At 42.1% G+C, this 12851-nt stretch overlaps 1 protein-coding gene across 2 annotated transcripts in view; it reads right to left on the bottom strand.

The window, feature by feature from the left end:
- The window catches only part of LOC128701526 (inactive hydroxysteroid dehydrogenase-like protein 1), a 95976-nt gene that overhangs the window by 38568 nt on the left and 44557 nt on the right, over window positions 1–12851 (bottom strand). For both annotated transcript variants that reach the window (XM_070101754.1, XM_053795242.2), the window contains exon 4: window positions 7320–7540. In XM_070101754.1, the coding sequence (XP_069957855.1) occupies window positions 7320–7540 (221 nt within the window). The remainder of the gene's footprint in view (window positions 1–7319; window positions 7541–12851) is intronic.

Genomic DNA, 12851 nt, shown 5'->3' on the forward strand with positions numbered 1-12851 from the left:
GAGGATGAAGAAGGAACCTCACTAAAAGCAGTGGGTTGCGAGTAAAGGTCCCAATTTCCCCGATCACATTGCCAGTGAGGGCTACGGAAAGGTGGTGAATATGAAGGAGAAGTAAGAATGATTGGAAAATGATCACTGTCATGTAAGTTCAGTAAACAGACCAGGCATAGTCTAGTGCAGTGGAGGAAGAGCAGACCGATAGATCGATGCAAGAGAGAGTATGAGTATGAGGATCAAAATGGGTGAGAGTACCCATATTTAAAACATGGAGGGGGTGAGAGGCGAGAAAAGTCTCCAACTGAATGCCACGTGAGTCACGATGAGATTCCCCCAGAGGAAATGGTGGGCATTAAAATCGCCAAGTAACAGAAGTGGTGGTGGTAAGGATGAAACAAGAAAAGCAAAATCTGCGATAGAAAATGCCCGAGAAGGAGATGTAAAGAACAAATTGTAAACCACTTATTCAAGTGGATACGGGCTACAGTGTAATGCAGCGAGGTATTGACAGATAGTTGACAGTATGGAATATCATTTCGTAGAAGAAGGGCACTTTCATTAAAGGTTCCATCTGAGAAAGGATCCGAAGAATACAATAAATTATAGCCTGAGTGTAATTTTGCTTCTTGTAAGCAAACACCAACAGGGAAAAACTTGGAAAGCAACATCTGAAGCTCACCCTGATTACCCCTGAAGCTGCAGATATTCCACTGTAAATAGGCCATGATTGGCAATGGGGAAAATACCAGGAATCCGTAGGGAAGGGCACCTATGGACTAAAGGGGTTTGAAAAGTCTATGTGCGGTGGCATCGGAAGACGTTCAAGCAGCAAAGGAACGGAGTGTTGTAAAGAATGGGGTTGTGGATATGGAGGAGAGGGAAGAGAAGGAACAGGAGGTGGATCAATGTCCAATGAAGGTTTAGCCTCTGGAATATATTCTGAAATAGCGTCAAGTGTTTCTGAATTCAAAGACGTTGTATGGGAGGGGACAGAAGAGGCAGAAACCTGGGAGGCGGCAGAAGAGGGAGGGACTTGGAAGGGAACAGGGGAGGGAGGCACAGAACGAGGAGGGGGGTGAACCTCCACCCTTGTAATAGAGCCAGTGAGAGGGGAAGAACCAGGTACAGAGACTGGAAAGGTAAAATGTGGGGGCAGAAGAAGGGAAGGAGGAGGCAAGGAAGATTTGAGCAAAGGTGATTTTTTGGACTTCTGAGAAGTAGAGGGGCGATTGGTAGAAGGTGTCGTACGAGATCTTGTCGATACTGGGGCTTGTGAGTGAGAACTCGAAGATGTCAGAACAGACTGAGATACTGAAGTATGGACATCTGAGCCCAGGACAGCAAAAGAATTAGATACAGGAGTGACTATGGGAGGGGTAACCGCAGAGGAGGCTACAGAGGATGGGATCCCAGAAGTGGGGGGATGTTTTGAAACACGAGAATAAGAAACACGGGGTAGTCTCCCTTGGAGGTGGAGATGAGAAACTGCCATAGCATACGGGAGACCTTCTGCTTCTTTGAGGCAACGGATATCATGCTCATTTAAGTAGACCTGGCAATGGCGAGAGTGTGAAGGGCGAGCCTCATGACAATTGGCAAGAGGGAGGTCGACTGCAAGGCATATTAGAATGGTCATCGGCACCACAGACTGGGCATTCAGCTACAGATCTGCAATATTTCACTGGGTGACCAAAATGCCAGCACTTGCTACACTGTTGCAGTGTAGGGATCACTTTTTGAACTTGTAACTGATGTCCTGCGACATAAACAGAGGACGGGAGTTCACGGCTGTCGAAAGTTAATCGAGCCACATTGCAAGGGTATCGTCTCTGCCCACGGGCAGGAAGGACATAAGTGTCTACCTTGAGGATTGGGAGATCCTGGAGTTCCAGCTGTTCAAGAATGTCATTGCCACATGTCTTGAAATTCTGTTGGACTATGGTATGGGACAGAATGACAGTACTACTACAAGAATTGAGAGAATGATGTTTTTCACTAGTGATAGGAATAGTATTGATATGTGAAAGGAGAGAAAGGTCATGAGCTTGGGTAGCATTCTGGACAGTGATGATGTGCATACCGCTCTTGAGAGCATGAAATGAAATATCTCTACCAACATGGTGAAGGAGAGTTTTGCCAAGGCTATGGTCGGAAAGACAGGCAATAGAAGAAGTCAGTCGTAAAGTAAAGAATTTAGTCCATTGTGTGGTCCAAAACTGAGCGTGGAGAGGGAGTGCTTGACGTGTCAGTCTTTTCCGAATAGAATGGGAAGGTAACGAAGTAACATCATCAGGAGATTGTCGTTGGCGTTTAGAAGTGGGACCAGAGTTGGTCCACCATGGGATGGGCTGGCGATTCGAAAATTGCCGCACCATAGAGGGAGAGGCCAGAAGCATAGTCAAAGGAGGGTGGAGGTCAGACAAATCGGAGGAGTCAGTCGAGATCCTGGTACCTGAAGCTGGTGATGAAACAGCACCAGCAAGAGGTACAGGGACATCAGGAGTGTTCAAAGAGTGGTCAAAAAACAAGGCAGGGTCAGAACGGGGTGTGGTATCAGCAAGGGGCCTGGAGGTAGCAGGTTCATGGACTAGGGCTTCCATGGTTAGGTTACTTTTCTTTTTGTTTTTAAGAAAAAAAAGAAAAAAGAAAATAAAAAAAAAGGGGGAACGGGGAGAAATAGTTCCTAGGAGGAATGAAAGGGCTGGAAATCACCCTCCATGCCCAAGAGGACCTCAGCACCGCAAGCAGTGCAGATGCGGCATGGAACCCATGCCATACCCTACCCTTCATGCCACTAAACCAGCAATCCAGGATAGCAACCTCACATCTGCCGAGCTACCTCGGTGGACAAAAGAGAGGGCAGCCACAAAGCATACCTTCTTTGGCCACCACCTCCGGAATCCGAAAGGCGGCCTCCAGAGATACACCCGTCACCCAAAAGACACCCAAAGCCACCCCCAGGAAGACCGGAGAGGGATCGGGATATCCCCAGACGATCCAGATTCCACGGCAAACTATGCCACCGCCAAGAACCTCAACGGAATGGGATGGGATTAACCCTGGCACCCTTCCCCCTACCTAGGAACCAGTAGGCCTGTGGGAAGAATCCCAAAGGCCAAAAAGAGGAAGGGAATAAGGGAGGGACAGGGGGGAGGAGGAAGAAAGGAAAAAGGGAGGATGGGGAGGATGGGAAAGGGAAGAGTGAACTGGGGGGTAATTAGGTTCGAGGAAGGAGACCAACAGGTCTAACTCCTCAGACCAAGAGCCTCTTCACAACGTCAAGGAGTCCCCCCTTGAAGAGAATTATCCTCTACAACCATAACAAATATTTAAGAGAGAATCAGAGGATAGTAATAGGTACAAGTATGTTAGCTATACAAGAAATCACTCTCCTCCATTTCTTGAGCTATATTCATTAGGTACCTTTTGAATTTTTTTTTTTTTTTTTGAGCTGTTTCATGATATGACAGGCTTTGACATGTGCAGGCAGTCCGTTCCACTACTTTATAGCTGTACACCCCTCAAGGGAGGTTCCTTGATGCTGGTGAGGGGCTCTTGATCTAGGGAATTTTATCTGTGCTCCGGTTCCCTGAATACCTTCCATTGCCCCCCTCAGATGCGCTGTATAATTCTACGGGTTTAGGGCTCCTCCATGATTATAATAATAATAATACAGCTGTACAATATAATGTGTGTGAAGCCTGACCACCGACTGTGTGTACTGCAAAGTTGTGTTTCCTTCCCCTAATATTGTACTTGCTTTGGTTTCCAGCCTTGACAAACTTGGCAGCAAGATATTCTAAACACTGTGAGCAGTTTTATAAACATAACCTAACTTCAGTTGTTTTACTCTGTCAAACATAAGAATGTCCAGTTGTTGTAATTCATCCTGGCCTACATGTTCTCTTGTACCCAGGTCCAGGAAGAATCAAAGCATTTTGTTCTGGGTGATTTGTAGTTTGTCTTTCAGAGTTTTTGTTTGTTTAAGGCAGAGTACCATGAAGAGCAAGCGTAATATATATGGCATTGTATAAGAGCAAGACTGAGGGTCCTGCGAGCCTCAGTAGGCAGACACTGCTTGTCTGTAGAAGAACTTTAGTCTGGCATTCACTTTTTTTACTACACTGTTCCCTATCAATTGTTCTGACATGCTTGAGTCAAAGGGGATTCCCAGATATTTCACTGAGTATACTGAAGTGATGGGTTCCATATTACGCTGGACATTAAATTATTTACCGTTTTCAGTTCATTTTTCATGGAAAGAGTATGTAACGAGTATGTAACGTTACATCAGAAGGTGTAATGATAATTTTTTTGTCTACTAAGCATTTGCTGCAGGGCTCTAGTTCTATTGATAGTACATTAGCTATATCTTATGGGTCTTTACCTTACACTAACAGAGCATGTCATGTACATACAACAGAAGCTTACACTTGACACTGGTGGGCATGTTATTCACATAACAGGAACAATAAGGGACTCAGAATACTCTACTGGGGAACCCCCACATGTTACCAGCAATGGTTCTGATTCTGTGTTGCTGATTTTGACAATTTGTTTCCTGTTGCTCATATAGGACTTAAACCAAACTACAGAACCTATACCGATAGCTCGTAGTTTCTTACATAATATATTATGGTTGACCATATCTCATGCCTATGAGATTTCCTAGTGGCAATTCAGTTCTCAGGTAGTCTATCGGATTAATTAGGGAGGTGTCGGTCGAGTAAGATCTTCTGAAACCTAACTGCTAAGTATAATGTTTTTGTCATTAAGATACACCGCCTTCTATAGAATTTGGAAATCACACTGAGTAAACTAACAGGCCTATAGTTGCTAACATCAGATCTACTGTTTTTCTTGGAGATAGGAGTAACTTGACTCACGAAATCGTAATGACACGAGTGCAAACAAACCATACCACAGGTGGGGTTTGAACCCTCGGTCAGAGAGTCGCGTTAGCCACTGGGCCAGCTAGCTTCAATAAAATTCGTCCAACTAGGTATATTTCTACACCATAGGAAGGTTAGCATAGGCACCACTGTGACCACAAATGCAAATTTTTACAAACGAATCTCCAGCTAGCGTGGCCGTGACGAACTCTAGCTCAAGTCCCCTCAAAGCCGTCAACATGACTCAAGAAATGGTAATGACACGATTATAAATAAACCATACCACGGGTGGAGTTTGAACCCGCGGTCAGAGAGTCTCAAAAAAATTGTGTCATTACGATTTCGTGAGTCATGTTGACGGCTTTGAGGGGACTTGAGCTAGAGTTCGTCACGGCCACGCTAGCTGGAGATTCGTCTGTAAAAATTTGCATTTGTGGTCACAGTGGTGCCTATACTAGCCTTCCTATGGTGTAGACATATACCTAGTTGGATGAATCTTATTGAAGGTAGCTGGCCCAGTGGTTAACGCGACGGTCTGGAGTTTTGAGACTGACCGCGGGTTCAAACCCCACCAGTGGTATGGTTGGCTTAGATAGGAGTAACCCTGGTCTCCTTGAACCCCTCTAGAACATTATTAGCGGTGATGGACAAGTTTATTATGTGCGTAATGGGAACAGGCAATTCAGAGGCACCATTTCCTAAGAACTTAGCCGGGATGTTATTTGGACTCGTGCTTTTAATTGGGTTTAACTTGTTTAGTCGGCAACTGTTTGGGGTGACGCCAATATTAGTGCAGTAGGTCTTCAACTTAATGGAGTCTATGTTAAATGTATTCGATGCAACAGGCAGTTTACTTACTAGTGTTGATGCGACAGTTGTGTAGTATGAATTAAAACAATTTACCACTAGTTGTTTCGTGGCAAATCTCGTTATCGATATATATCACTACATTAAATCTATCTACGGGTTCATGTCTATACACCAGCTTTTTTAGTTGTTGACAAAGCTTTCTGGGGTTATTCTTGTATTCTTCCATTTTTGAAGTTCCTTGCCATTGCTCCTTTTATATGCCTCTGCACTCTCTTCCTTCTCTTTGGAATTAATTTACCGCTGCAATATCTTGTCTATTTGCCTTAAATCTCTAGCAACTGATCTTTGAATTCGATATTATAGCGACATTCGCTCTAAAAATGGTGTTGCATGAGAATGGGAGTGTTGCTGCTAAGTATTCTACTGCACCAACCTCAAAACAACTTGTATACAATGTAAGGTGTTTCCGTTGTGTGGAAAACACTTCATACTCGATGCATAATGCCAGATACACAATGTCAGATGAACGCGCACCAACAGCCAGACAGCCAGTGGACACGTGTGAAATATATGTAAATCAGACCACCCAGCCAAGACACTAATACCACAGACACATTTATGGAACACCCTCCCCAAGGTGTTTTATAATTATAATAATAATAATAATAATAATAATAATAATAATAATAATAATAATAATAATAATAATAATAATAATAATAATAATAATAATAATAATAATAATAATAAACTTTATTTCTACAAGTGAACCAGGGTATGTTATCGTGAGCTCTGCGTCTCTCGCAGCACTGTATAGCCCTTGTGGTTTAGCGCTTCTTTTTGATTATAATAATAATCTGCGTCTCTCGGTTCCATTTGGAAACTTTCCAGAGTTTTAAGTGTTTTAATATTATTACGTATATTATATATACTATTTTTGTGTTAGGATGACATCTAAGGAGAAAGTGATGCAGGAAATTAAAAGTGCTACACTAGTGAACACTAGTGAGCACTAGTGAACACTAGTGAACACTAGTGAGCACTAGTGAACACTAGTGAACACTAGTGAACACTAGTGAACACTAGTGAACACTAGTGAACACTAGTGAACACTAGTGAACACTAGTGTAGCACTGACATGGAAAAACATTTACTGGTGTGGATGGAAGATCAAATTAGTCAGGACGTGCCTTTAAGCCGAGACATTATCCAGTCCAGGTCCTAAGTCTCTTTAATTCTATGAAGGTTGAGAGAGTAAGAAAGTTGTTAAGATAAAGTCGACGCTAGCAAAGGCTGGTTTCATCTTCTGGTTCTTACAATAACTACTACTCACCTCTCACCCTACAATGTGGACAAAAATATTTTACGGCAAATAATGAGTGTACTGTATATGCATATTATTTTTTTTTAGGTTTAATTCTATTGCTTATTTAATATATGATAATGAAAATATGTTATCAAGGATTTATATGAATTTAAAAGTGAAAAAATGGTGGTGGCCTGGAACCTAACCCACTATATAAGCAGAGTCCTCCCGTAATTTTAAAAAATTAGTTGATTAGCAGAAAAGTCATTGAAACTGGTCACGGGTATATCACAGGTACCAGAGCATTTATTTACCTTCGTTCCACAGTAAATTTGAAAAAGCGGAAGAGGAAAACTCCCTGCCATTGAGCTGATGTTGACAATGGCCCCTTTCCTGCGTGCCATCATGCCAGGCAACACTAACTTGATCATAGCTGGTACAGCTGCGGAGTTGACATTCAAAAGTGCCCAGATATCGTCTTCTGGTGCATCTTTGAAGAGACATGGAACAGAGCCAACCACTCCAACATTGTTCACTGAAATTGAGGGAAAAATGTTATTCAAATAAGCTTAACTGGCAAGAATTATTGAATAATACAAATAGAATTTGTAAGACACTTGCCATCTTCCACCAAGGCAGGAAACACTTTCACAGTCACTCAGTCACTGTTGTGGCATGCTATAAGTATGCATGTGAGATATATCACTATATCACATGCTCATGTAGGATTAACCTCACGTCCTGCAAACCAGCAGTTTAAGACCCCACTTATGCTAAACCAGTTGGTTCAATCCAGCCAATCACAAATAAACCTGCCAATTCTGTGAAGTGAGTTCGGGAAACTTGTAGAGTAACATTGGCAGACTTACCTGCAACACTTGCCACGCAAGGTTCTCGTCTTGCAAATTGTCTTATTTTACATATTCTCTGTAAATAATGCAAATAATTGCACACATGTTTTATGAAGGAAAATACGTTAAGTATTTAGTCTCCGCTGTCTTTTGCTCGTTCCAACAATGGTTATATTGCTGAACCAGTTACTACCAGGTGCACAGGCAACCAGACTACACCTATGTTCGTAATATGGGATGCCTGTCCTGAAACAATTGTCTCTATGAGCCTGCCTTCGTTGTTGCAGTGCAAGCTTGCAAGGCTGTTGCGTGCTACTGGTACAAGCTATTTGTGTGGCTTTCTTAGTGCTGGCGGGCTATGCTACCGACAATGCAACAGAAGCTTAAAGACTGAGTATACCCTGCAAAACTTGCCCAGACTATCTTAACAGTGCTGCTGGTGAATTGTTCATTCCATTGTTATAGAGCAGCGGTTCTTAACCTTGGGGTCATTTGGGGTTTCTCAGGGGGTCACAAAGGGTTAGGGAGAATATAATTTATTTTCGTATATTTGAATTAGCCAGTTGGGCTTTTACCAGTTTGGTGAGTGGCAACACTGGTCACAAGTGCGGTGGTCTGCTACAGTAAACACATCAACCACAACCAGTCATTTAGTCAGTTCATAGTTATGGTGGAGGATGTCAGTATGTCGCTCTTGCTCCCAGACTCCCAAGGCAGTTTCCTGCTTGCACTATGTCTGCCAAGAAGCGTACGTACAGTGAAGCCTTTCTCAAGATGGGTTTCACAAGCATCATTCAGAACTCTGTGGTCAAGCTGTAATGTATCGTTTGCACCAAAGTTTTGAGTCACGAAAGTATGAAGCCAAGCAAACTCAAGGTCCATTTTCAGTCTTGCTACAGCCACCTGGTGGACAAAAGCTTGAACTTTTTTAAGCAAAAAGAAGCTTCTCTGAAGGCCAGTCATATCGACTTCACTGGTCACTTTGCTCGTCAGAATGAAGCAGCGTTGGAGGCTTCATACAGAATTGCTCTAAAAATCGTGCATACCAAGAAGCCTCATACCAATGGCGAAGACCTGACTAAGCCTTGCATTCTGGAAGCAACGAAGGTGGTGCTTGGAGAACAGCAGCAAACAAGTTGAGGGCAATTTCGAATGGTACAGTCAGAAGTCAGAGTGAGGATTCTGCTGCAGGTAGTGGTTGCTGTGAGTAGTAGTCCAGTGTATTCATTGCAGCTGGACGAGTCAACGGATGTCGATTCATGTTCCCAACTTTTTGTTTATATTCGTTACCTTGACAGGGAAGTTATGAAGGAGGAGTATTTGTTCTCTGAACACTGGCCACAACCACTTATGGAGAAGATATTTTCAATATCCTTGAAGCCTTTCTCCTTAAACACAAGCTAGGTTGGGAAGCACTTGTCCGAGTGTGTACAGATGGGGCTCCTTCTATGACCGGTTGCAAAGCCTTCGTGAAGAACGTCGCTCCGCATGTCTCCTTCACTCACTGTATGATTCATCGGCATGCTTTGGCGATGAAGACTCTCCCACCTGGACTTGAAGAAGTGCTCACAGTCGTTGTAAATATTGTAAACCATATCCGATGGAGCCCAACGACTTCAAGGATTTTTAGTGCTTTGTGAAGAAATGGGTGCCGACTTCTCTATTCTCCTATTTCACAAAGAGGTACGTTGGCTCTCATGTGGCAAGATTCAAAATCGCGTGCTACAACTTCTAGAGGAAATAACAGTGCTGTTGGAACGAGGTCGTACGGCGAAGGAGAATCTTCTTCATGAAAAGACGCATACCAGGAGTATACCTGGAGAGGGTTTCGGGGGTCAACGCCACCCCAGCCCGGTCTGTGACCAGGCTTTAGTTTTGTAACAGACTGTTTTGTAACAAAGGTTGCCTACTTGGCATATTTCTTCACTGAAGTCAGTTCAGCGAATATTTCATTCCAAGGAAACCTTACAATGCTGCACATGGCTCGTGACAAAGTGGCAGCGTTTAATAAGTGTAAAATTCAACATTGCCAGAAGCGTTGAGGACGGTGACACAACTTTCTTCACTCAGATGACAACTCTCCTGGATTCTATGCCAGATGATGAATGCAGTTTCTGTGAAGAGATCCCAACTCATCTTTTGGCAGTGAATGATGTCATCGAAAGTAACTTTCCAGGACTGGACGACTGCTCTACTGATACGTGGATCTACAGACCATTTTCAGTCAAGGACAGTGCCGTCAGTGATACTGATGTTTCTGCTAAGGTAGAATTTCTTCAAATTCGTGAGGATTCTCAGCTGAAAGTCGACTTTACTGAACTAGAACTCCCGACATTTTGGGCAAGTGCAAGACGATTGTCTCATTTTTTCAATGCGCGCACTGACAATGCTGATCCAGACCCCGTCAACCTATGCTGCACTGACCATGCTGAGCCAGTCCCCGTCAGCCTATCGCTGCGAGGTTGGATTCTCAGCAATGGCAACACTGAAAATGAAGGCACGCAATAGGCATGTGATCGATGCTGACATGAGGTGTTGCCTGTCGAGCGCTGCTCCTCGCTTTCATAGACTTGTGGCTGCAAAACAATTTCAACCCTCCCACTGAGGAGGGTTCAATAGTTCTATGGAACTTGCAATGTTCTGGCATTTGTAGAGGTTATGTGGAATTTTTCAAGATTTTTGTTCTGTGGCATTTTCAATAAACCATGGTCTTCCTATCATTTTGTTTTATCTTTCCTTTTCACAAGGTTCACTATTTCAAAGTTTATTACAGGGGCCATGGTAATACCGTGAAGAGTCTCGCGGGGTCATAGGATAAAAAAGGTCAAGAACCGCGGTTATAGAGTATCAACGCACTCTTACTGCTGCATATCTTCATAAGCATATCCTCAACAAGCTAAGGTCTGACTGTACAATATGGAGTTACAAAATAGTCCTACTACTACGGACGGCAACTGTTAATGGAGGAGGGGGGGGACAAACTCTGGAACAACAGAACAACTATCAACCTGTGCAAATAGGTGGTGAATCGAGTTTCAGGATCAGTAAGCTTCCTTAGCACTTGAGCTAGCTAAATAAGGTCTTGGGCACACCAGAGAGCAGTGTACCTTCTGAAAGGAAGAATTTGATAGAGAGCAGGAGAGGAGACAGTTTTGGAATACAACGGAAGACAGTTTCATCGTTTAGAAATCTGTCTCGGAAGTTTCTGACTCTGATCCTAAGCAGTTCTTTACGGTGCTGCTAGCGAAATCATTTTTTTTTTTGGGTCCAGTTTCAATTAAATTTTTACAGTGATATAAGCAGCATTTGAAGCCTACACACTGTGTTTGTAGTGACTTTTTGCCTTAAAAGATACAAAAAAAATAGCGCCCTATTCTATAGGGCATAAAACTCTCCCTTATCTACAAAATTTTTAAGATGTACAATACTCTAGTTGATAATCTTGGTACTGACCCCATTTGAGCGAAAATTTCAATAGATTGCATAATAAAAAAATGTTGAAGTTTATTATTTTTTAAGGATTTTTTGAGGGAGAAAAAATCAATAAAAGCAAAGTGGTAAAAAAATATTGTAGATCTCCTTTACATGCTAGTAGAACCATCATTACTCAATAACGTGTGCAAAAATCATGACATTCCTATAAATATTTTTTGCCAAAAATGGAAAATAATGTCAATAATTTATACCTGATTTATACATATACTGTATTATGTTTTCTGTAAAACTCTATGGTCATGGTGCACAACATTTCAGCGTCTTGAACACCTCAACACATGACAGCCCACAGGCGACTGAGCTGTTATCACTCCCTGAATTTGAATGAAGTCCTCAGAGAAGTTGCAATGTAGTGTATTTAGAATTCAAATTCAAAGTTCTCTATAAGGATTACAATGCTGGGTTTACAGAAATTTGGTTATTGTTTGGTTTACATGTAGTAAAATTGTGATTACAGAGTGTACCACTAGAACGCTTAGCATGGCTAGGCATTTCGGGCATACTTGGTTTTATTCTTAATTGTAAAATATTACAAATTATGAGGTAAGTTGGTATTATGGCTAAGTGACTAAATACTAGTTTATGAGTTTAGCAATGTGAATGCTTTTGTTTTGGCACAGTATATAGTTTCAGTATTGGAGTATCACAGGATTCATTATTTTAAGACTGAGATTAATATTTCTGTTTATGGTCAAATGAGTGAGCGAGTGTAAGTGTGAACCAATCATAAAAATCGTAATTTTTGGAGGAAAAAAAACAAATTGTCATGTTCTTTTGATGACAGCAAGAAGAAAAAAAATACATTTTTGGAAAACATACTTAGAAATATGATGGAAACAAGCTAATTACATCAACTTGTTGCCAGAATTATGCACTATTTTTTGACAAGATCATTTTTCCCATAATCTTTCAATTTCCATTCTCATCATTTCTAAAAAATTCACACCTCCCTTCAAGTCTTTTGAAAATCAAGATAGAGCTTGGTGATTTCCACTCGAGCATTGGGCACCACTGGTTCATGCCAGATTGTATGGTAAAGCACAGAAATTCATGGCTGGTTTGAATGATGAAGATTTCTCTGATTTTAACATTGTGAAAGTGGCTGTACTCATTGCATATCAGTGTATTCCTGCCAAATATATGCAGGAGTTTAAATTTAGTGTCAGTTGGGTCAGTCCCATGTGGACTTTGTGTGTTCACAATCTAAAATATTTACCAAATGGTGCAAGACAGTTGGTGTCTCTAATTTTAGTGAGCTAGAGCAGTTGATTATGATAGATAATCTTGAGTAGTCAGTTGTGCCAGAGATAATGTTTCATTAGAGGACCATTCAGTGGCAAATGCTATAGAGGTGGTCAGACTTGCAGGTACTTTGAGGCTAAATGCTCCTTGTCCAAGTGGTCTACTATCTTTTCTTCTCACCAGTTTGGTATGGACAGAAATCGTCATGGAAGGGCCTCTGGATTTCGTCCAAAAAATGGAAGCTGGAACTGAGATACG

The sequence above is a fragment of the Cherax quadricarinatus genome, chromosome 78 (genome assembly GCF_038502225.1).
Source record: "Cherax quadricarinatus isolate ZL_2023a chromosome 78, ASM3850222v1, whole genome shotgun sequence".
In the NCBI taxonomy this organism is placed as follows: domain Eukaryota; kingdom Metazoa; phylum Arthropoda; class Malacostraca; order Decapoda; family Parastacidae; genus Cherax; species Cherax quadricarinatus.